At 43.6% G+C, this 25,037-nt stretch overlaps 1 protein-coding gene across 6 annotated transcripts in view; it reads left to right on the top strand.

The window, feature by feature from the left end:
- The window catches only part of PDE7B (phosphodiesterase 7B), a 174,014-nt gene extending 151,092 nt beyond the window's left edge, over positions 1-22,922 (top strand). For 5 of the 6 annotated variants that reach the window (XM_087718413.1, XM_087718415.1, XM_087718414.1 and 2 more), the window contains 5 exons: positions 855-946; positions 1,976-2,120; positions 7,453-7,549; positions 9,014-9,094; positions 21,518-22,922. In XM_087718413.1, the coding sequence (XP_087574539.1) occupies positions 855-946; positions 1,976-2,120; positions 7,453-7,549; positions 9,014-9,094; positions 21,518-21,729 (627 nt within the window). In that variant the 3' untranslated portion in view covers positions 21,730-22,922. The other variant, XM_087718416.1, reaches the window with a different exon arrangement.
- The last annotated feature ends 2,115 nt before the right edge of the window (positions 22,923-25,037 follow it).

Below are 25,037 nucleotides of genomic sequence, written 5' to 3'. Positions count from 1 at the left end.
CTAGTTGGCCTTCCTATCTTGGCACATGACACTGATTGAATTTAGTTGCTTTTCTGTTGTAAAATACATCCAAGGAACTCAGTCAATAGGTGTGAATGTTTCTGTTTCCCTGAAATAAGACCTAACCAGACAATAAGTCCTAGCATGATTTTTCAGGATGCTCGTAATATTAGCCCTACCCCCAAATTAAGCCCCACTTAAGATTGGATGCATTTAGTATCATATTTCCCTCAAAATAAGTTCTAACCAGAAAATAAGCCCTAATGCATCTTTTGGAGCAAAAATTAATGTAAGACCCAGTCTTATTTCCGGGGAAACACAGTAACAGAATCCCAGTTTTATAATTAGCTCATTACAGAAATAAGAGGAGAGCTGCATACGCTTTTTTAAAAGCTTGAGGTCTTCCCCCCCATTTTTCCTTCCCTTCTCTGAAATGTCAGCTATGTAACAATTTAGACAGTCCTTGTACTCAGAGATAAAGGAACAGACAGGGCCACAAGTACCAAGGCTAGTACAGAATGATGATGAGATTATCTTGTGACAAGCTCATCTTTCTCTATCAGTTTTGACAAGGCACAGCCAAATGCTAGGCATACAGCTGGGATGATCTAAGGCCTGGCTGCAAAGTCTTTGAAATGTCAGGGCTTATAGGGAGAAGTAAAGAAAAAGGATGGAGAAACATTATTGCCCTGTGAATTAAGACAAAGCTACTGTAGGACAACCTCACTGCCTTACACAACACCGAATGAAATGCATACTTTGTCCTTTTTAAAAATACACCTATTCTTTTTATTAAAATTGCATCCATTCCAGTTTGGTGTGCTTTTCAATTTTTTTTTTCATCCCTTTTCCAGAATGTCTCTGTATTAGAAAACCATCACTGGAGATCTACAATAGGCATACTTCGAGAATCAAGACTCCTTGCACATCTGCCGAAAGAAGAGAGGTGAGCATCGGATTCTGGGAAATGAGCTGATCTCATGTGGATTCCCAGAACTTTTTTGAATGCAATGTTTTTACAGTGCAGTTTATAGGATGAACAGGTGTGCAAATGAATGGTGAGTTTGTTTGGGTTTTTCCCTGGCCTGATTTGTGAGTCCATCCATTTATTCATTTACCGATCTATTTATTGGCCTTGGAACACTATAAAATCACCAGATTCAAAATTTTTGAAAAGATCCACATTTGTGAATATAGTATGGTGTTGTAATCCCTATGTGATCCGTGTGGATGTGGTATGTATGTTGATGCATGCATATCTGTATGCATACATGCATGCTTCCCAATCACATTGGTCTGGAAAAAAATTAAAATACAGCTTAGAAATTGCCCAATTTGTCTGGCATTACTCAGGTGTTCTAAGGGCAAGCTCTATACCAAGTTTAAATATTTTCCTTCTCCACATTCAAAATCTCTGTGTAGCAAAAATTGTGAACTCTCGTGGACTGTCAGCACATAGGGCACATGTGTGGAATACAGTTCAGCATCCGTCCAGAGTGCTTGCTGCCTCATTCAAACTGGGAGAAACTACAGGAGGACTCTGGTGAGATTTATGCCAGCGCTATGAGAAATAGGGCTGTGTGATTGTGGAAAAAGATGTAGCTGTTTTAATGAGCTGCAGGGAAGATGCTACATTCAGTTTCTGAAGCATCCTTCCATTGCACAGCCCTAATCATAAGCCAGATGAAAATGGAGTTCCTCAAGGATGTACACAAGAAGGGGCAATGGCATCAAAATGGTGGGCACACCTAGGCAATTGAAGCCCCACCTCGTTTAAAGATGTGACTCACATATATGAAAAAATAGGCAGGGCTTGGATCACTCCAATTATGCCCACCATTTTGATGGTGTTGTTTCTCCCAGTGGCCACCCTAATGGCCACTTAGTAAGAGGAGGCATTACCCTAACAATACAAAATGAGGGAAATGACATCTGTTAATAACAGTTTTTTTTTTAATTTTGCATTGTCCTATAGTCATGACATTGAACAACAGCTTGGTTCCCTGATCTTGGCAACAGATATCAACAGGCAGAACGAATTTTTGACCCAACTGAAAGCTCATCTAAAAAACCAGGACTTGAAATTAGAGGATGCTTCAGACAGGCATTTTATGCTCCAGGTAAATGTTGAAGGTTTCTGTTTAAAAGTAGATATTTTCTCTGGTGGCCCAGAGCAGAGGAGACGTGAAACAAAGAGCCAGTGGTACCAAGTTTCTTTGATTATTTCATAGCATTCATTGAATTATTCACTTTCATCCAATTTACACATTATGCCAGTGAAGGCTAACCTTTTTGTCGAGGCATGCCAAAAGCGTGGGGAGCATGGGGGAGTGGCCCATGCCCACAACCATAATGCAATGCGCGCATTCACACACAAGCCACCACCACCACCCCGCATATGCGCACAGGCCTCACTGAAGCCTCCCGACTTCCGGGCGGCACATTAGGCTGTTTTTGCCTTCTGCGGGCTTCAAGGAAGCCTCCTGAAGCCTCCGTAGGGCGAAAAACAGCCCAACACACAATCCAAAAGTCCATTCCCAAGCTTCTGCTTTGCGCATTGGGTGGTTTTTCGCCCTCCGGAGGCTTCGGGGAAGCCTCTGGAGGGTGAAAAATGGCCGAAAATCAGCTTGCCAGCATGCGCATGTGCGCTGGAACTGACAGGGCAAAACCTCACATGCCCTCAGAAATGGTTCGTGTGCCACCTGTGGCATGTGTGCCATAGGTTTGCCATCACAGCATTATGCTATTAGGTAAAAACAGCACAAGAATTTACAAAGGCCCTGTTGGCCAAGACAAGCATTTGTTTTTTACAGGGACTAAGAAAATGCCTCTAGGGCCGGGATGGCAAACCTATGGCACACGTGCCACAAGTGGCACGTGGAACCATTTGTCAGGGCATGCAAAGCGTTGCCCTGTCAGTTGCCCAGCGCACATGCGCGCACTGGCCAGCTGAGTATAGCCTTTTTTTAATCCATTTTTTGCTCTCCCCAGGCTTCAGAGGCTTTATAGTAGCCTGGGGAGGGCAAAAAGAGCCTCTCCGTCCCCCCCAGAGTCCCCCTGGAGGCTTCAAGAGCTTCACTGAAGCTTCCTGAAGGTCCCTGAAGCCTCCAGATGGCTTAAACCGACCCTACGAGCAAACTGGAAGTGACTTCCGGTTTGTTCGTGTGGTCATTTTTTGCCCTTCGGAGGATTCAGGGAAGCCTCTTGAAGGTCCCTGAAGCCTCTGGGGGCCTCCAGGAGGATGGGGGAGGCTTTTTTCACCCTCCCCAGTCTCCTATAAAGCCTCTGGAGCCTGGGCAGGGCGAAAAAAGCATGCAAAAAATGGGGGGGGGGCTCTCATGCGTGCATGTGCACTGGATAGGTCACATGTTGCATTATGAGTGTGGCACGCCTGTGCATAACCCCCCTGTGTTCTCTCCCCCTTATGGCATGTGAGCCAAAAAAGTTTCGCCATCACTGCTCTAGGATGTTCAAATACAGAAAATAGTGACAAATCCCTCTTCCAACATTGCTCCCCTCCAATTGATATTTGGGGCCAAGTTGTTCTCAACCCTAGAGCAACATTAGCTTTTCAAGATTTATAGCTCTTGAGAACTGCTTTCTCCATAAATTTATCTAAATGTCATCCAAATCCCATGTTTCCTATGTTTCTAGTTGCCATTCAAATTTACTGCAGTTGTGGTTATGAATTCTGGGAGGTTAATGATGTGTAAGGAAATACATTCTTATACTCTAAAGCCTCGTTCCAGACAGCTTTGTTGACTGATCCCTGGTCTTATTTTTTTCAAGCTGAGAAAAAAATTTCTCCCTGCCCACTTTCTTCATGTCATCCATGATACACTGGATATATCTAATCTCAGTTGCCTTTCACATGACATGGTCGCAGCTTATTGAATAAAGAAAGTGAATAAAGAAGGCTTGTCAACATGTGCGACACACACACACAAACCACACACACACACACCATCATGGTTAACTGGCAGGAGATCTCTCTGAGGTGCTGAATTAGACAGGCCAGCTACTTGAGTCATTCAGATAATCAGTTCTCACAATATAGGTCAGGCCTGTCAAATTGGTGGCCCGCAGGTTGGATATGGCCATGCCTGCCATGCCCATCCTGGCTCCGCGAAGGCAAAAAACATTGCAATGCATCACGATCTGGGACGCAACACGATCACGTTTGACACCCCTGATATAGGTACTCCTTGCTTAGTGACCATGATTGGGACAAGCAACCCCATTGCTAGCGATATGATTAAGCAAGACAGCACAGGACCACAATGAGCTTGTGAACTCAGCCCCTCTGCAGTCATTAAGCAAATCATCTGCAGTTGTTAAGTGAGACATCACATGGTCACAATACGCAATTGTACTACTGACTTTTCCATTTAATATATAAATTACATTAAATGTTCAAACTGGATGTCATTTTATTTTTAATACTTTCTTATTCATTTGACACATGATCTTTGAAAGTTCCCAAGTACAATAACATTTTCCAGTAATAAATTAATACTAGGTGGAGCTGGGAAACCTAAGTATTCTGCCCATCCATAAATTAGTAGGCGCTGTATAGAGAAAATCTACTTGGCTATAAGGATGTTTTTAATGCAACAATTAATGTATTTAGTTTTGTTTTGGTATTGCCTTGTTTTTGTATCGTTAACATTCTTATTACTTAAGGAGAAAAACAATGTACCAGTTATAATTGGTGTTGATAATGAATTCATAGTTCATTCATATTTATTCTGTTATTTACCACAAACATATTATTTCTTCAGCATATCCCTGTTCCTCTGGAGGAGCCAATGCAATTTACAAAGGATTAATAAAAACTGTGCTTAGATAAAACCATCGCCGTAAAAATTAACAGACTTTAACATAATATACAAGCACATTAGAACATAATTCATTTGAAGACAGAACAATAACATGACAGGCAGTCTAAAATATATTCTGAAACTTTTAGTCGAGAGTCATTGTTATTCTAGAAGTAGCAGGTGTGTCTTCAGTTATTGGCTAAAAAAAGGCCAGGTGACAGGCAAACAGCTCTCCTTCCCTCAAGAATCCCTACCTGACTTCAAATTAGAGAATTGTATTGTTGGGTTCCTACCACTAAGAAGGCCAACTTCTGGCTACAGTGTCTATCCCAGCTGATCGTGTAGCATAGTTTGATGTCAACATGTAAAAATTATGTATGCAGTCCTTTTAGGACCAATATTAAAAGGTAAAGGTTCCCCTCGCACACATGTGCTAGTCATTCCTGACTCTAGGGAGCGGTGCTCCTCTCTGTTTCAAAGCTGAAGATCCAGCACTGTCCAAAGATGTCTCTGTGGTCATGTGGCCAGCATGACTAAATGCCAAAGGCACACGGAACGCTGTTACCTTCCTACCAAAGATGGTTCCCTATTTTTCTACTTGATTTTTATATGCGTTTGAACTGTTAGGTTGGCAGAAGCTGGGACAAGTAACAGGAGCTCACTCCGTTATGCGGCGCTAGGGATTCGAACCTCTGAACTGCCAAGCTTTCTGATCAACAAGCTCACGTTTTAGCTGCTGAGCCAGTGTCCCTCAACATTACACAGTTTCATTTGCCTGCCTTTCTGTACACTTGAGCTTCACTTGCAACTTTTAGATAATTTTCAATAAAGCTCTAAATATAATATGTTGCAACAATAGTTACTACAGTATGCATCACTGAAGTGAGGCTATCTTAATTTTAGTATAATTATGGGATTTGAGATTGTAACTTCTCAAAAATCTTTTGTGATAAAATTTGTAACTTGGTAACTTCCAGTGGGGAAGCATCTTATTTATGAAATTATTGCTCAGCATCTCCAATAATAGGCAGAATCCTCTCAGATAGCTATTTTGAGATGTTATGAAAAGATCAGATATCATTAGTGTTTAATTTATTTTTGTTGTGCCTTTATTTCAGGAAGAGAAATGCAGTATTTTTCCCCTCGCATTCCACCATACTTTGGTTGATCTTAAGCGCCAGGCAAACACACTGGTGGGCAAGGGATTTGGTGTTTTGCCTTAAGCCAAGTGTTTTGGTCCAGCAATGTGGCTATTTTACTAAAGCTGGCAATCCTATCTATTTTTCCTCTAACAAGAACAACTTCCTCTCATTTTGTTAGCAGTAGATGCCAACTCATCCCCAAATATTTTGAATCTGTTAATTCAATTAAGGTAGCGACTATATATGACTTGGCTGGCAATGATACAGACAAATCGGCTTGAATTTAGGATTATCTCTAAATTTTGGGGATCCCCAAATCCCCAGAGATGTTGACAGGATGTCTTCAGCCACTCTCTCTCTCTCAACTAAGCCTCTTTCACAAACTTTGCTGTTGAGGGAATTACTAGCAAATTAAACGAAACCACAATTCAGCGGAATCAGCACCATTAGCTAATTTGATTTTCTTCTTAACTTCCACTTTTACCTCCCTCAGGTGTCAAGAGAGATACAGAATTCTGGTTCTTGTTATTCTGACAGCCTCCACCATTGTTAATTAACATTAACTGATTTAATAGTAGTTGCATATAACAAAATAAAACATTCCAAAATGATTTATATTAGTGCTAAGGTATCTCTGCAGCAAAAATACAGCATTTCAGACAATTAGCTATACCTTGTTCCAGGATGTCATTCCATTTCCTCCCCTCACAACTGTTAACTGGAATTGTGCCCCTAAAGCATATTTAAACCTGATTTTTTTTATCCCTTCTTCTACCTGATCGTATTTCTTAATAATATACAGAATATGGAGTTTCTTTAAGTTATACTTTAAAAAATTAATTTGCTATTAGTATATAGAGAGTTATCCAACATCAGGGTATATTTGCATTTATAAAATGTACAGATTTACAGTGTTATAGTTATAACTGTAAATAGTTATTCAGTATATATTGAATGTATTGCTTTTCTGTAGTTTTAATAGTTACTGGTCTTTTTCATTTTGATTGTTTGTTTGGTATTATGGAATAATTCCCCTTCTGAGTGTCTTTTGTACAACAGCATAAAACTTGCAATAGCCAATAAAGTATTATTACTTCCCAAAGACCAATTCGATCACACAGGCTCGGCCTTCTCTGGGTTCCATCTGCCAGCCAATGTCAGCTGGCGACCCCCCGGGGGAGAGCCTTCTCTGTTGCTGCTCCGGCCCTCTGGAACGAGTTCCCCGTGGAGATCCGGACCCTTACTACCCTCCCGGCCTTCCATAAAGCTACCAAGTCCTGGCTGTTCCGGCAGGCTGGGAGCTGTTGAAGTATCCAGCCCCGCTTCATTTGTGACTGTTGTGTATTTTTAATATTGTTTGTATTGTCTTATTTATCCCCTTCCCCCGTTTCATTGTGAGCCGCCCGGAGTCCTTCGGGAGTGGGCGGCATACAAAACCAATAAACGAACGAATTATGTCTTACTGCATCATGGATGTCTTTTATTTTCAGATTGCACTTAAGTGCGCAGACATTTGCAATCCTTGCCGGCTCTGGGAGTTGAGCAAACAGTGGAGCGAGCGAGTTTGTGAGGAATTCTACAGACAAGGTCAGCAATCTGATATATTTTCACCTTGGCTCTGTGTTTCTGAATCATAATTTTAATATGAAGTGGCTGTGATTAGTCATCTTATTTGAAGTTGCTAAAAAATTTTTGGGGAAAACCCAACCTTCTTAAATAAATGCCTTCTTAAAAAAAAAAAAAGATAAGAAAAGAAAAGAAGGTGATTAATACAACCATAGCCATTTAATTGTCTTGATTAACCTTGAACAGTAGTGTTCACTAGTCTTTTTAATAGTAACAAAAGATGATGAATCAGGGCCAGAGTTCTCAAAACTTGGCAACTTTAAGATTGTGGATTTCAACACCCAGAATTCTCCAGAATGGATTAAGGGTCTGACTTGGCCTACATGTAGAACTCTCAACATTTTGATTTCCCCTCACCATTCCATCCCAAAGGAAAATCCATTTGCAGGTGTTTGGAAGAGCCTTCAAACCAAAGCATTGTGTATTGATATAATTGTTCTCACTTTATATAATATGACTAACCCAGCGGGTAGAAAAGGCCTAGTGACTTGCAAAGTAGTTTCCACCTGAAAGGACGCATCTTATTCAGATTATCCCAATCAAGTACCCTTCAGCTGCATTTGGGTCACAATCTATGAAACATCTAACCCAAATGTGACCCCCCCCCCCAGCTGGGAATTTTGGGTGTTGAAATCTTGTAAATGTGTGGAGCATAAAGTTAGGGAAGATTTACATTACAGGTTATACTTCTGACCACCCAAAGCTACTGATAATTGCAATGCATGTAAAAGGTGCATGAAAGCAATGATAGCAAGTAACACATTGTGGTACATATCTTAGATTAAATAGACATCTTCTCCAAGAAATAATACAAAATTTGCAGTTTAATAAGATAAAATGACTTACAAATGTCTACCAATAAAGTAATGAAATATAAATACAACCACTGTACTCTATCTGTACCAATGTAGAGGTTTCCAGCACATCACTTAAGTACTACAAATGACCATAAAATAATTTGTGTAAGAAAGGAGTCCTATATCTTTTCTTAGCCTTGCATGATTTGGTAACAGGCATGTGCAATGTAGATTGTAAAAAGCTGTGTATGAATATCAGATGGATAAAATTAGTTTCCTCTAGGATTTGCAGAATTCAGACAGATTAGCGTATAAATTATTAAATTTTATTTATTTATTTGTACTCTGCCTTTATTTATTTTTATAAATAGTTCAAGGTGGTGAAGATATCTAACATATCTTCCTTCTCCTATTTTCCCCACAAGTTCCTGGGGTTCCTGTGAAGGTGAACTGGGCTGAGAGAAAGTGATTGGCCCAAGGACATCCAGCTGGCTTTCATATTTAAGGCAGGACTAGAACTCATGATCTCCCACTTACTAGCCTAGTGTCTTACCCAGTAGACCAAACTCTTAGAGCTCTACACACAAAAACGTTTATGGTGTCAAAATGTAATCATCCTTTCTGATAGGTGATCTGGAGCAGAAATTTGACTTGGAAATAAGTCCTCTTTGTAATCAGAAGAAAGACACAATACCTAGTATACAAATTGGTGAGTATACCATGTATCATTAGCCTGACCTCCTAATAAGTACCATAATTTTTCTATTCCATGAAAAACTACTTGGCAGTCAGATAAAATACGTTTTATAATCCTTTGGGATACAAAGCTCACTGCTTGTGAGTTTTGCTCCATTTTACAACCTTTCTGGCCACAGTTGCTGAGTTTGAGTTTGAGTTTGAGTTTATTGGGATTTATAGGCCGCCCTTTTCCCTGAGGGGACTCAGGGCGGCTTACAACCACAAGGGAGGGGGGTGCAATGTCAAAAAAAAAAAATGTGAACAAAGAAAAATAGTAAAAACACAACTTTCGTTCAGCAATCAAACACTCGGGCGGGTGAATTGGGAACCTATCCCCAGGCCTGCTGGGAGAGCCAGATCTTGAGGGCTGCGCGGAAGGTCTGGATGGTGGTGAGGGTACGGATCTCAACGGGGAGATCGTTCCACAGGGTCGGAGCTGCAACAGAAAAGGCTCTCCTCCGTGTAGTCGCCAGTCGGCATTGACTGGCAGATGGGATTCGGAGGAGGCCCAGTCTGTGCGATCTAATTGGTCGTAGGGAGGTGATCGGCAGAAGGCGGTCTCTCAAGTACCCAGATCCACTACCATGGAGTGCTTTAAAGGTGGTCATCAGTACCCTGAAGCGCACCCGGAGACCAACAGGTAGCCAGTGCAGCTCGCGGAGGACGGGTGTAACGTGGGCGAACCGTGGTGCGCCCACTATCACTCGCGCGGCTGCATTCTGGACTAGCTGTAGTCGCCGGATGCACTTCAAGGGCAACCCCATGTAGAGCCCATTGCAGTATTCCAGCCTAGAGATCACAAGGGCTCGAGTGACTGTTGTGAGAGCCTCCCGATCTAGGTAGGGCCGCAACTGGCGGACCAGGCGAACCTGGGCAAATGCCCCCCTGGTCACAGCTGACAGTGCTGGAATTGGGTATGTCTAGTTTGATGAAAAGAAGGACTGGGGTGACAGGATAGCAGTGTTCAGATATCTCAGGGGCTGCCACAAAGAAAAGGGAGTCAGGCTATTCTCCAAAGAACCTGAGGGCAGGACAAGGAGCAATGGGTGGAAACTGATCAAGGAGAGAAGCAATCTAGAACTAAGGAGAAATTTCCCGACAGTTAGAACAATTAATCAATGGAACAAGTTGCCTGCAGTAGTTGTAAATGCTCCAACATTGGAAGTTTTTAAGAAGATCTTGGATAACCATTTGTCTGAAATGGTATAGGGTTTCCTGCCTAAGCAGGAGGTTGGACTAGAAGACCTCCAAGGTCCTTTCCAACTTTGTTATTCTATTCTGTTCTGTTCTATTCTAGTTGTAATGTGAATCACTGCAGTTTTAAGTTAGTAACACAGTTGCTAAGCGAATCTGGCTTTTCCATTGACTTTACTTGCACAAAAAGTGATCACAAGATGCCACAAAAACGATCACATGACACCGGGACACTCCAACTGTCATAAATATGAGTCAATTGCCAATTTTAATCATATGACCATGGAGATACTATCATAAGTCACTTATATCAGTGTTGTCGTAACTTTGAACAGCCACTAAATGAATGGTTGTAATTAAGGACTAGGTATATTTAAGTTGAACGCTTAAGATTAAAATCCAAGGCCAAACTTTTTCTAATCTATCAATGCTAATAATACTGAATCAAATTAAAGCTTAGCTACTAATGGGTCTACAATTATGGTGACTTTGGATGCCAAGATGAATTGACTGCTGTGCCAGGTCATTTGTGACAACCACTGTATTATGCAAGAAATAAAAGTTTCTCCTGAGCGCTGCTTGGAGAGTCCAAGCATGGGTTAACACAGTCTATCTGCCCTAGGACTGAATATCTTTTTTCCCCTTTGACCACGCCTCCCTTTGCCTCTACAATCCCAGATTAAAAACTCAGTCTGCCCAGTGAGGACTTGAATTTGGGGAGTTCCTCGGTCCTAGAGCAAATAGAGTGGACTTCCCATCATAAGCATTTTTCTGTCATCACTACATCCTTAAAGACCACTCATCCGTTGGACATCTGATTCTGCTGACCATTGTGAAACATCTTACAGCTGCTTGTCGCTGCTGAGGGGTTGTCTGTGCAGTTGGCTGTAGCCGGTGGAAGCGTGAGTCATTCGCTCGGCGCTTGCCGACGAATGGTGGGGGGGAGGAGGTCTTCCCTTGCTGCTCCCTTCGTATCACGACGCTTCCTGATTGCGCAGAGCCTCTCGCTGGCTCAGAAGGAGCGCGGGCGGCTTTCCCGGCTCTGTCAGCCGTCACACTGGCCATTTTGAAATTTGCACGCTTTTCCCTGGCAACAAGGGCAGAATCTGTGTGTGCAGCGGCGGCCATTTTGGAGGAGCCTTTTCACAACCGCATGTAGCCAGTGTGAGAGAGAGGTGTCTACGGGGCTGCAGCGAACCAGGGAAGTGGTCTCCATTGCCTCTTGCTTGGAGTCGCTGTGATCGGAGGGCTGCCGTTCCTATGCCCCAGCAGCATTGTGGATCGCCGTCCGGGAGGTCAGAGACTTGTCTGGGGTGCCAACAAGTCGTGTTCTCCTGTGCCACACCAGCCAGAGGGCTGTGGACGGCCTGAGGAGGGGCCTAGTCCTGCGGCACCCCTCTCCTCCACGATCTGCAGGCACCAGTAGCCGGCTGGCTTGCGCCCTATCCAGCCTAGTGAATCAGCTCCTTGTTGCCTTTCCTTTGGCTGCACCACCATGCCAGACGGAGGTTTGCAGCTTCAAGCGGCCCAGTCAGGGCCCTCAGCCAAACGGCCAGGCTGGATCACCCGCCCAAAGGGGGGAAAGGGAGCAAGGGCTCTTCCAGTAGGCACCCCACAGGGCCTTCTGAGGGCAATGATCATAAGGACCCATCCCCAGAATGCAGAGAGGCACCCAATCCCACCCCAGGGCAGAGGCTTGAGCAGGGACCTGACTCCCCCAGGGCGAGCAGGTCACCGTCATCAGCAGGGGAGATATCCAGGGATTCCTCTCCTGCAGCTTCATGGGGTTACTCAGATTCCCCCAGTTCGTCCCTAAGGGAGGAACTGGCGCCCTCACAAATTTCTCTACCTTCTGATGAGGACTCTACCACCAGGGGCTACAGAAGCTGCAGGGATTCTAGTAAGGCCCACCACAGGGGGAGTAAAAAATCGGGCCTGTCCGCAGAGATGAAGGAGGTCATATCTCTGGCCATCTCTCAGGGCATTGCTGAGGGCATGAAATATCGTACTGGTAAAGAGGTCCCTTCCAAACTTACACATGGGTCCAAGCTGACCACTGAGCAGGCTCTGGCCTCCCCCAGCACCTTGGTGGCCACGGAGGAGTCTGCCCTGGAAGAGGGGGAGGGGGAGGACTTCCAGTTGTCGGAAGACGAGGACCTCCCTCTGGACAAACCAGCTTTCACCGGCCTTTTTAAGCCTTCTCTCTTTAAGTCCATCTTACATAAGGCGAAGGCGGCCACAGAGCTAGGGACCACTCCCAAGGGGTTCACTTCTGGGGCATCTGGCACCAGGGACCACAAAGAAAGTCTCTTTAAGGAATCAGCTTCGACACAGGAATTCATTCCAGTGCTGGAGCTCTTCATGGACGTGGTCCAGAGGCAGTGGATTCAGCCTGGGACCTTGACCAACCCGGTTGTGTGTGTGTGTGTGACAAGTCCTTATACACCGTTGAACCAAAAATGGAGGAAGCTCTAAAGCTACCTGAGGTAGACGCTCCGGTGGCATCTCTGACCTCTATCTCCAACCTGCCGGCAGACCTTCTAGAAGGCGGAGGATAAGAAGTCAGAGAAGGCGTGCCTTAAAACTCAGCAGGCAGCTGCCTGGGCCATTAGGGCCTCCACCTCTGCCTCGTTTTTCATAAGATCTTCTCTCCTCTGGCTGAGGCAATTGAGATCCAGTCCCCACCCTGGGGATCTCACTGGAGGCACGAATTGACAAAAATCATCACAGTAGTGGAGTATTCTGCTGATGCATCCTTAAATGCGGCAAAATTTGCATCCCGGGCACTGGCTTCTAATGTTACCTCTCGCCGCATGCTCTGGCTTCGCCACTGGCAGGCGGAGATGAAGGCAAAGTGGAAGCTGGTGTCCTCTCCTTTTAAAGGGGGTCTCCTTTTCGGAGACGCCCTAGACAAATTCACCATTGAGACCAAGGACAAGAGAAAGATTCTTCCCGCAACCCTGAAGAAGGCTGACCACAAAGGATCTGGCTCCTTTCAGAGACAGTCCTTTCGGGCGCAGGACAACACCCAGCCTTCAACCTCTTCTTCCTACTATAGGTCCTACTCCCAGCAGGGCGATAGGGGTCAGGACCGAAGCTCCTTCGGAGCATGGGGTAGGCAGCAACACCACCAAGGCTCCTTTCGTGGTGGATCCAATTCCCAAAACTTCCGCAGGGGGAAGTGACCACCACAGGGATCCCCCCATAGGGGGTCAGCTGCAGTTTTACGTGGACAGGTGGGGGGAGATAACCACAGACAGGTGGGTACTGAATACGGTCAGGAGGGGTCTCCTTCTGGAATTTCTGTCGTTTCCCCAAAGAACATTCATCCGCTGCCCTTCTCCCAGGAGTCCCCTGAAAAGGGAACTCACACAAGTGGAGATCCGCCATTTAGTCCAGATACGAGCCATAGAACCGGTCCCCAAGGAGCAGGGGAAACAGGGGTTTTACTCCATACTGTTTCTAGTGCCCAAAGCATCAGGGGGATGGAGGGCCATTCTCGATCTGAAGCGCCTAAAATATCAGAAGTTCAAAATGCAATCCCTTCACTCCATCTTGGATTGCGTAAGACGAGGCGATCTCCTCACCTCAATAGACTTAAAAGAGGCATATCTTCACATCCCCATCCATCCAGCCCACAGGAAGTTCCTGAGGTTCTTCTTTGAGGGGGAGCACTACCAATACCGAGCTCTCCCCTTCGGTCTGTCCTCAGCACCCAGGACATTCACGAAACTGTTGGCGGTGGTGGTGGCCCACCTCCGGAACCACCAAGTTTGCCTGGAGTGTTATCTCGACGACATCATAATTCACTCCTTGAGCGGGGCCCAAGCCCAGCGGGATGTCCGGATCACCATCAGAACACTCCAACAGCACGGCTTGTCAGTGAACCTAAAGAAAAGCCATCTGGAGCTGACTACGCGAATACAGCACCTGGGGGTTATCCTGGACTCGAACTCTTGTCAGGTTTTCCTTTTGCCAGAGCAGTTGAAGCCTCTTCGGGACAGAGTGCGCCTTTGCAGCGCGGCCAGGTCAGTACAGATTGTCCAGTTGTCTCAACTTCTGGGCATTATGATTTCCTGCCTGAAGGTAGTTCCCTGGGCTCGTCTCCACGCCAGGGAACTACAATGGTTCCTCCTACCTATGCAAAGAACGAGCAACAGCAACTCGCACAGGCAGGTGCGAGTCCCCCCAAAGTTATTCCGCTCTCTATCTTGGTGGAAGACCAAAGCAGTGGAGAAAGGGTCTCTGTTCAAAGAGCCAGAAAGAATTGTCATGACCACGGATGTCAGCCTTCAAGGATGGGGAGCTCATTGCCAAGGCCAGCTAGCTCAGGGATTGTGGAGTCAGAGGGAGTCTTCCCACAGTATAAACTGGCTGGAGCTAAGGGCGGCCAGGCTAGCTCTTCGTCAGTTCACCCTTCAACTTGTGGGCCATCACGTGCTGTTGCTTACCGACAACGTGGCAATAAAGGCCCACATCAACAGGAAGGGCAGCACACACTCCAGATCACTCATGACGGAGGTGGAGACTCTGGGCAGGTGGGCGGAATGCCACCTGCTTTCCATCAGGTTGGACCACATCTCCGTGTCCAGCAACCAGAAAGCGGACTGATTGAGCCGGCAGATGATCGACCACTCAGAATGGCAGCTATACCCGGACATCTTCAACCAAATTGTGCAGAGATTCGGCGAACCGCAGGTCGACCTCTTCGCCACTCACCACAAAACCCATCTGACTCATTTCTATTCCTGTTACCTCAGGGACGAATGCCCTGAGGTGCAAGTGGCCTCCAGGGCTGCTGTATGCGCTCCCCCCTCTCCCGCTCATTCCGCAAGTTGTGACCAAGTTGCTGGAAGAAGAGGCGGAGACCCTGCTCGTGGCACCCCATTGGCCCAGGAGGTCCTGGTATCCAGACCTTGTCAGTCTCGCCATTCAAAAACCTTGGAGGATTTCTCAGGAGACCATCTCCCTCAGCCAGGGGGCGATCCTCCATCCAGAACCCCAGTGGCTACAACTAGCCGTCTGGCACTTGAGGGGGACCTCCTGAGGGAACAGAAGTTTTCTGACAAGGTCATCCAAACCATTCAGGCATCCAGGAGGCCTTCGACGACCAGAATATATGAGGCCACCTGGAGGGCGTACTCCATCTGGTGCCAAGGGAAAGGATTGCAGGACACAGAGGTCTCTATTCCTCAGTTACTAGACTTTCTACAAGAGGGGTTGGAAAAGGGCTTGTCCCCCAACACCCTGCGCCGGCAGGTAGTGGCTTTGTCTACCATTCTCTCCAGATGTTCCTCCCGCACCCTGAGCCAGCACCCTCTGGTTAAAAGCTTCCTGAAAGGTGCTTCGAACATCAGGCCTCCTATGGTACACCGATATCCGTCTTGGAACTTGCCATTCGTTCTTAGGGCCTTGACGGGGGTCCCATTTGAGCCGCTTCGAACTGCGTCTCTTCGACACCTAACTATTAAGATAGCCTTCCTGGTCGCTATCACCTCGGCCAGGAGAATATCTGAGTTAGCGGCTCTATCGGTCAGGGACGACCTATATATTGTCCATCCGGATAGGGTCATCCTATGTCTCAATTCCACCTTCATTCCTAAAGTGAACACCCTGTTTCACAGGTCACAGGAGGTGATTCGTCCCAACTTCTGTCCCAAACTGTTGCATCCCCGGGAAAAGGACTGGCACAAGTTGGACGTAAGACATGCTGTACGCATCTATGTCAAGAGAACCAAAGAGTTCCGACAATCTGAGTCATTTTTTGTCTCCTTTCACCCTGGATCACAAGGGTAAAAAGCTTCGTCGCATACCATTGGACGTTGGCTGCGGGCCGGCATTAAACTGGTGTACGAACTTCACGGCAAGACCGTGCCGGGCCGTGTGATGGCTCACTCCACAAGAAGTGCGGCCACGTCTGCTGTGTGGGCGACCCAGGCATCATTCATTGATATTTGCAATTACAAAATAGACACCTTTGCCTCGGCCAAAGCCTCTTTGGGGCGAAGAATTTTACAGAAGGTTGCAGAGGCTCCGCACTCTAGGAATTCTTCCCGCCCTGGGACATCATAGCTTAGGTATGTCCCATGCTTGGACTCTCCAAGCAGCGCTCAGGTGAAAGACCGTTGGCTTACCTGAACGGTCATTCTCTGCACGCTGCAGGAGAGTCCAAACCCGTCCAGGGTCTTATTGCCTCCGGTGGTGACTTCGAGGAACTGTGGAGGTGGTCCTAAATGGAGTCTTGTTCGTTTTTAATCTGAGATTGTAGAGGCAAAGGGAGGCGTGGTCAAAGGGGGAAAAAGATACTCAGTCCTAGGGCAGATAGACTGTGTTAACCCATGCTTCGACTCTCCCACAGCGCCCAGCGAACGTTCAGGTAAGCCAACAGTCTTTTTAAAAAGGAGCTAAGTGCCCACAGGAATTATGGCCAGTGGCAACTTAAGAAGCAACAATGATTTTGCAGGCAAGGGATTCCCTGACTCTTTCACCTTTCTTTTTATCCATGTGGAGCCCTTCTCAGCACAGCTATGGAAATGTGTGCCATGGTCTAGTTTTAGGTACATTTCACTACACATAGTAGTAGTCATCCCAAAAATGCAATTAGAGTTTTTAAATATAACTTGTATTAAAATAAGTGTTTACATAAGATTAAAAAACTTGGAAATGTAAAAGGAAAAGGAGAAAAAGGAGTTCTGAAAACATAAAAGAAAAAGTGAGAAATAGCAAAAGAGAAAGATGTGTAAAATAAACTACTGCTTTTCAGCATATATAGTAATTATCATCTCTATCCTCCCAAAATGCTTTCCACAAACAAGCCTTTTACTAAACCATCAAATTACTAATTTATTTTTGTCCATTTTCATAAATAGTCTGTAAAGAGTTTCCAATCTTTTATAAAACTAATTATTGGTCCCTCCTTTATCAAACAAGTCATTTTAGTCATTTCTTCAATCTTTGTGATCCATTTCTCCATTATGGCTATTTCTGTAGCCTTCCATCTTTACATTGAGTAATATTTTAATTAGGTGTAAAATAGCCATAAGACTTCCTGAATTAGTAAATAGTTTCTTATGACAAGGGTGAGAGTGAAGAAGAAGAATAAAATGTCATTTTCAGTCTAACAATCTGGCTGACTGTATGTCAAATCATCATCATCATCATCATCACCTGGAAATGACCAATTGCATGGTTTCTGGCTGAAATATCTGACCGGTTTACATGCAATATTGGCCAGGCAACTGAATGAAATTTTACAAAATGGTCAAATTGATGAATGGTTGACAACTGGAAAAACATACTTGATTCAGAAGGATGCAACTAAAGGAACAATACCTGAAAACTACAGACCAATAACATGCTTGCCAACAACCTTCAAATTACTCACAGGCATTATTGCAGATAACATTATGGATTATTTGGAAACAAATAACATCTTGCCAGTAGAGCAAAAAGGCAACAAAAGAAGGAGCAGGGGCACAAAAGATCAGCTCCTAATTGATAAAATGATATTAGAAAATTGTAAGAACAGAAAAATGAACTTGAATATGGTCTGGATTGATTACAAAAAGGCATTCGACTCATTGCCACATAGTTGGATCATAAAATGCTTAGAAACAACTGGCATTAGCAAAAATATTACATCCTTTACTGAAAAGGTGATGAAACAGTGGAGAACTGAGTTGGCAGTAGGGAATGAGAACTACGGAATGGTTAATATCAAGCAAGGAATTTTCCAGGGTGATTCACTTTCACCTCTTCTCTTCATCATCGCGATGATCCCACTATCAGTAATCTTTAAAAAAATGAAATTAGGCTACCAAACAGCCAAAGAAGCTGAAAAAAATTCTCATTTATTATATATGGATGATTTGAAACTCTATGGAAAGTCAGAAATAGAAATCCAATCACCAATCACTGACAGTCCAAGTATTCAGCACCGATATTTCAATGCAGTTTGGCATGGAAAAATGCGCCACTGTATCCATAAAAAGGGGCAAAATCACTACATGTGAGGGAATTGAAATGCCCAATGGCCAACTAATTAAATGCAATGAAAATGAAGCCTACAAATATTTAGGCATTCTGCAGTTGGATAACATCAAGCATGGAGAAGTAAAAACTATTGTCAGGGGAGAGTACACCAACAGAGTTAGGAAAATTTTGAAATCTAAATTGAATGGTGGAAATACAATCAAGGCCATAAATACCTGGGCAATACCAGTTATAAGATACACAGCTGGTATAGTTAACTGGACACAAGCTGATTTGGACATTTTGGACCGAAAAACCAGGAAACTAATGACAATGCACTACAGTTTACATCCACATGGTGATACTGATAGATTATACCTGCCCCGAAAATCAGGTGGCAGAGGATTATTACAAGTGAAGCAAACAGTTGAAGAAGAAAAACATGCACTGGCTGATTATTTAAAAGAAAGTCAAGAACATCTATTAATCGAAGTAAAGAACAAAAATCTACTGAAGGCCCAACAGACGAAACAAGAATACAGAAAAGATGTGATAAAATCAAGAATGGAGAGTTGGCAGAACAAAGCACTGCATGGCCAATTTCTGGAAAAAATAAAAGATAAAGTGGACAGTGAACAAACTTGGTTATGGTTAACAACGGGTACATTAAAGAAAGAAACAGAGTCACTAATCCTGGCTGCGCAAGAACAAGCTATCCGCACAAATGCCATTAAGGCCAAAATCGAAAAATCCTCTGATGATGCCAAATGCAGACTTTGCAAAGAAGCTGATGAAACTGTTGATCACATACTCAGCTGCTGTAAAAAAATCACGCAGACTGATTATAAATTGCGGCACAATTCAGTAGCACAAATGATCCACTGGAATTTGTGCAAAAATTATAATATTAAAACAGCAACAAACTGGTGGGAACATCAGCCTGAAAAAGTCACCGAAAATCAGATGGTCAAGATCTTGTGGGATTTCCGTATACAAACAGACAAAATACTGGCGCATAATACACCAGACATCACACTGGTTGAGAAAAATAAGGTCACAATCATAGACATAGCAATACCAAGGGATAGCAGGGTCGCCGAGAAGGAACATGAAAAAATCGCAAGATACCAGGACTTAAAAATCGAAATTCAACAACTATGGCACAAACCAGCAGTGATAATTCCAGTGGTAATTGGCACACTGGGTGCTATTCCAAAAGCACTGGAATTACATTTTAAAAAGTTAAAAATTGACAAAATCACCATCAGTCAAATGCAAAAAGCCGCACTGCTTGGATCTGCACGCATATTACGAAAATATGTTACGACGTCCTAGGCCCCTGGGTGGGGCCCGACTAGTAACCAATGCCAAATCCGGCGAAACAACTGGCCGCTGTGATACAATTGTATAATAATAATAATGATGATGATGATGATGATGATGATGATGATGATGTCTCTCAATGGCTCTGGGCATCTTACAATAATCAAATTACAATTAAATAAAAAAAATAAGAATAGCAAGTACAAGGAAGCAGGGAGCCTCACTCTCTCTCATTGAAGGCCTAGGTAAAGAGCCAGACGTTTATGGCTTTTCTAAATAATAGTAGAGTGGAGGCCATCCAGATCTTGGGGAAGCTTTATTTCAGAGGGTAGCCAGTGCTAAAGAGGAGCATTTTTGAGATCCTGAGAAACGACATTGTTTAATCAAAGGAACTCAAAATGCACCAACCCTGCAGGATGAAATTGGCCAGGCAGATGTTCAATCAGAATAGAGTTGAAAGGGACCTTGGAGATCTTCTAACCCCATGATGGGGAACCTATGGCACATGTGCCACAGGTGACATGCAGAGGCATTTCTTGAGGGCCCGTGAGGCATTGCCCTGTCAACTCCAGCATGCATGCGCATGCTGGCAAGCTGGTTTTTGGCATTCCTGAAGCCTCCAGAGGGTGAAAAACCTCCCAATAAGCAAACCAGAAATTCAGTAACGGAAGCCTCCTGCGTGGCACGACAAAACCGCGCTCGTCAAAATAGTGGTGATAAAACCGCGTCGCCGCGACGTCATCACCGCACGTCACCGCCGTGACAACAGCGCGGTGACAGAAGGGCGCTTTAAAACAGTGCGGCGGCAGAAAGCCGATTTAAATTAAGGTTAGGATTAGGTTTAGGGGTTTGCTTTAGGGTTAGGGTTAGGGTTAGGTTTAGGGTTAGGTTTAGGGTGCTGAGTGCTTCGGAAGGCGCGGATTTGCCCTCCGCCCTTATGTCAGCGCGGTAAGGTCGCATTTGCTTTAGCGATTCGGACGGCGTGGATTAGGGTTCGTGCTTATGTCTCCTTGGATAAGGGCTTCGCGGTATTGTGGTGGAACCAGCCTCCTGAAGCCTCCAGAGGGAGAAAAACGACTCAACAGGCAACCCAGAAGTCCATTCCTGAACTTTCAGTTTGCATGTTGGCCCATTTTTTGCCCTACCCAGGCTTCATGGAAGCCTCCTGAAGCCTGGAGAGGGCAAAAAACGGCCCAACAGGTCCCACCGGCTTCCATTACCAAATTTCTGGTTTGCTTATTGGGCCCTTTTTCTCCCTCCAGAGGCTTCAGAAGGCTTTCCTAAACCCTGTGGAGGGCAAAAAATGGCCCAAAGCGCTTCCTGGAAGTCCGGAGGCTTCAGTGAGACCTTTGCTCATGCGCAGGGGGGTTGTGCCCTCATGTGCAGGGGAGCACATTGAATTATGGGTGTGGGCACATACGCATGCACCCCCCCCCCAAGATCTCCTTGCTTTTGGCATGCTTCGACAAAAAGTTTAGCCAACACTGTTCTAATCCAACCATTTTGGAGAAGTGGGTATCTAGTCTCTTCTTAAAAACTCCAGTGATAAAACACCCACAATCTCTTGTTCCACTGATTAATGGTTAATGTTTCACTGGTTATGGGAAATAGTCAGTCCCTCAAATAACCAGGCGGGATACCATCAGATCCGTTCAAATAGCATTACATTCCAGCAGGCGTAGAGCAGTGTGAGAGCAAAAGTTTATTTTAAAAGAAAAGCAAAATAATTTTAGTAAGTTAAATAAAATTAATATTAATTAATTTTGTATTAATTAAGGTACACCCAAATAATGCAACCTTGAAGCTATGCTAGAGCCCTTTTTCAGAGTAGAATGTTGACTTAGCAGAAAAGGGCATTTAGTGATCACTAAACTGCTGATGTAACTTGCCTTATGTTTTTCTCCAGGCTTTATGACTTATATTGTGGAGCCACTCTTTGAAGAATGGGCCAACTTTACTGGGAACACTCATTTATCTGAAAACATGCTAAACCATCTGAGAAGAAACAAGACCAAGTGGAAGAGATTGCTTCCTAAGCAACATGGCATCACCATTGACCACTCACTTCAAATTTCTGAAAACGAAGGACAGACTTTTAATGAAGGAGAAACCCCATAGAGGTGGCACAGCAACAAAATCCTGCAGGTCTGTTGACCCATCATCAAGACAGAAAATCAAGAAAGCAGGAGGAAAACTGAACCTGAAGTAACCTCCTATTGGAAAAACCCACATTATTTGTAGGTTTGATTCTGAAGTGCCACCAAATTTTCCTTCTTCATCTTAATATCTGAAGCCATTCGTCACCGCTGATCTCAAGCTTGGGTAAGATAATGAAACTGGACTGATAAGCAGGAATCAACTCATAGGAATAGTGGAGGACACAGGAAAGACCAGTGCATTTTGGGTTATCAAGTTGCATTAACTTTGTGTGATATTGATACAGGTGTTTTGAACAAAGGCTTGGAGTAATGTACATTGAATTGGCAGCTGGGCTGCACATAAAACTCACCACCAGCATCATCAGAAGACATTTGGCCACACACAGAGAGAAGTTTTAACTGACTAATGTCTTTTATAATTTTTGTATTTGATGCATTGGAAAAGGCATTTAAAGAACCTTGAAGTAAGATTATTCTGTGTACACAATGATTTTTTCATAGTGGTACCCATTGATCATTTTAAGCCACTTTAGAAAAAAGACTGACATTCTCACCGAAATAACAATGTTTCCTCTCGAATCAAAAGGGAAGAGCTGTATAGTTTAAATGTTCCCAGATGTCTCTTTTGATGGCTGTATCTGTGGCCTGTTTATATTCACACTTGTATGTTTTTCATTATATATACAAATATATATATTGATATTGATATTCTCATGCCAAAATACAAGTATCATGGAAAGCTACCTGTATAGGCAATGGCACTGTGAACAAAATACTGTTAGTTTTAGTATTTGTAAATACTATTAATATACTTTCGTTTGTTTGCAGATAAAGGCCTTCAAGTTCCAGCATACAGTACTTTAACTTTCTGATGGCTACTGAAAGTCTTATATTTTAAGTGTTTTCTTTGCCCTGCCAAGGATTACGTGGTCAATATCTGCTGGAGGTTTTTGTTTGTTTGTTTGTTTTTTGTTTGCAGGTTTCATTTGCATTCATTTGTGGGCATGAGTTCCAGTAAATTAATGAAGATGCCATTCAGCACAATTTTTGTCATTTTAAAAAAAACTTCAGTGGATAAATCTATAAACTTTGTTTTATGTAAAAATGCTAATGCCAAACTGACCAAATGAAATTGGACCTTGAAGTAGCCAAGGGTTGCATCATATCAAGTAGTTTTGTTAAAAGTCTCCAAGATTATTATATTATGTTGAAGATATCCACAGGCATTTCTAGTAAAAATGTAAAAATAATGGCAGAGCCATAATCCTACATGGTTTTACTCAGAATTATATTTGCCCCCAAAGTGTCCAGTTCTTTTTGTCATAAACTGAGGTACACTTGCTGTTGTTAGTTGCAAAGTTGTGTCTGACCCATTGTGATCCCATGGACAACATTCCTCCAAGCCTCCCTGTCCTCTACCATCCTCTGGAGTCCATTTAAGCTCACACCTATTGTTTCAGTGACTCCATCCAGCCACCTCATTCTCTGTTGTCCCCCCCCTTACTCTATCCATTAAGGCCAGAATAGACAGTCTTAGACTCTGCAGTGATTTGAATGATAATTCCCACCATCTCTTGCCTATACCCAGTTTTGTTATGGGAATTGAAGCTCAAAGTATAATTCACCCCTACATTAATGACTCACTTTGAAGTTCAGGATGTCTTTCGAACCCAAACAATGCTACCAATCAAAAATTGCAGAAACATGCTATTAATGCCTGTAAATTGCTAAAGAATTATCCAGTTTTTCAGGGATTTTTGACTTTGCTTGTTGATTAGGTTTACAGTCTGTCTTTCTGTCAAAATGGTACACAAGGCAGCCCTCAATACATTAAGGAGACAGAATTTAAGATGTAATTAAAAAATAAAAAGTCAGTTAAGCACATTAAGTTAAAGCCTATTTTCGCAACTTACAGTACTTTTAATAGACTGACAGGTCAACTAGAAGGCTAAATGACTGTTCTAGGAATACCTTTGTGTGCCTATAACAGAGGGATGGGATTAGAGGTGGAGCAACATTGAAGATGAAGCTGACTTTATTCAATAGTACTGGAAATGATTTTGGATAGCTCAGTTCTGCTAATTATCAGTTCACATTTTATTATATGCATATCCAACAAAATGCACATGGGCTACTTCTAAAAAAGCAATGTATTCTCCCAATGAATATATGCACAAAGTATATGCATTGTTTAGTAGTATGGTATTTTTTCCCCAACAAAATCTTGGTATTTTTGATTCATTATATTTTACACATTATTTTTATGTTATTGCTAATTACATGGATATCATTTTCAGAGACTACAGAAACACTACAAAGAAGGGAGATTTTTGATAAATGAACTTCGAACAGGAAAGCAACTGAGCCTAGCTTTCCTTATGGAGCAGAAGTGGCATAACAGTGGCAGATTTTAACTCTGTTTGCATTGAAGAGAAACAATACCAGTCATGACAAAATATCACATACAGGTGAAACTTGAAAAATTAGAATATCGTGCAAAAGTTCATTTATTTCAGTAATGCAACTTAAAAGGTGAAACTAATATATGAGATAGACATGCAAAGCAAGATAGTTCAAGCCGTGATTTGTCATAATTGTGATGATTATGGCTTACAGCTCATGAAAACCCCAAATCCACAATCTCAGAAAATTAGAATATTACATGCAATCAATAAAACAAGGACTGTACATAGAACAATATCGGACCTCTGAAAAGTATAAGCATGCATATGCACTCAGTACTTGGTTTGGGCCCCTTTTGCAGCAACTACTGCCTTAATGCAGCGTGGCATGGAAGCTATCAGCCTGTGGCACTGCTGAGGTGTTATGGAAGACCAGGATGCTTCAATAGCGGCCTTCGGCTCTTCTGCATTGTTCGGTCTCATGTCTCTCATCTTTCTCAGGTAGGACGCTTCTGATGTCGTTTGTTGTTCAGGAGCAGCTTGACAAAAGGAATACAACATTTGAAGCCCATGTCCAGAATCCATCTGTATTTGGTGGCTCTTGATGCACTGACTCCAGCCTCAGTCCACTCCTTGTGAAAGTCCCCAACACTTTCAAATGGCCTTTTCCTGACAATCCTCCCCAGGCTGTGGTCATCCCTGCTGCTTGTGCACCTTTTTCTTCCACACCTTTCCCTTCCACATAACTTTCTATTAATGTACTTTGATACAGCACTTTGGGAACATCCAACTTCTTTTGCAATTACCTTTTGAGGCTTTCCCTCCTTATGGAGGGTGTCAATGATGGTTTTCTGCACAACTGTCA

This window comes from Thamnophis sirtalis, unplaced genomic scaffold (genome assembly GCF_051295495.1).
Source record: "Thamnophis sirtalis isolate CommonGarterSnake01/CBP01778 unplaced genomic scaffold, rThaSir2_p1.2 scaffold_6, whole genome shotgun sequence".
Lineage (NCBI taxonomy): Eukaryota > Metazoa > Chordata > Lepidosauria > Squamata > Natricidae > Thamnophis > Thamnophis sirtalis.
This window is presented reverse-complemented; position numbering and strand designations above follow the sequence as displayed.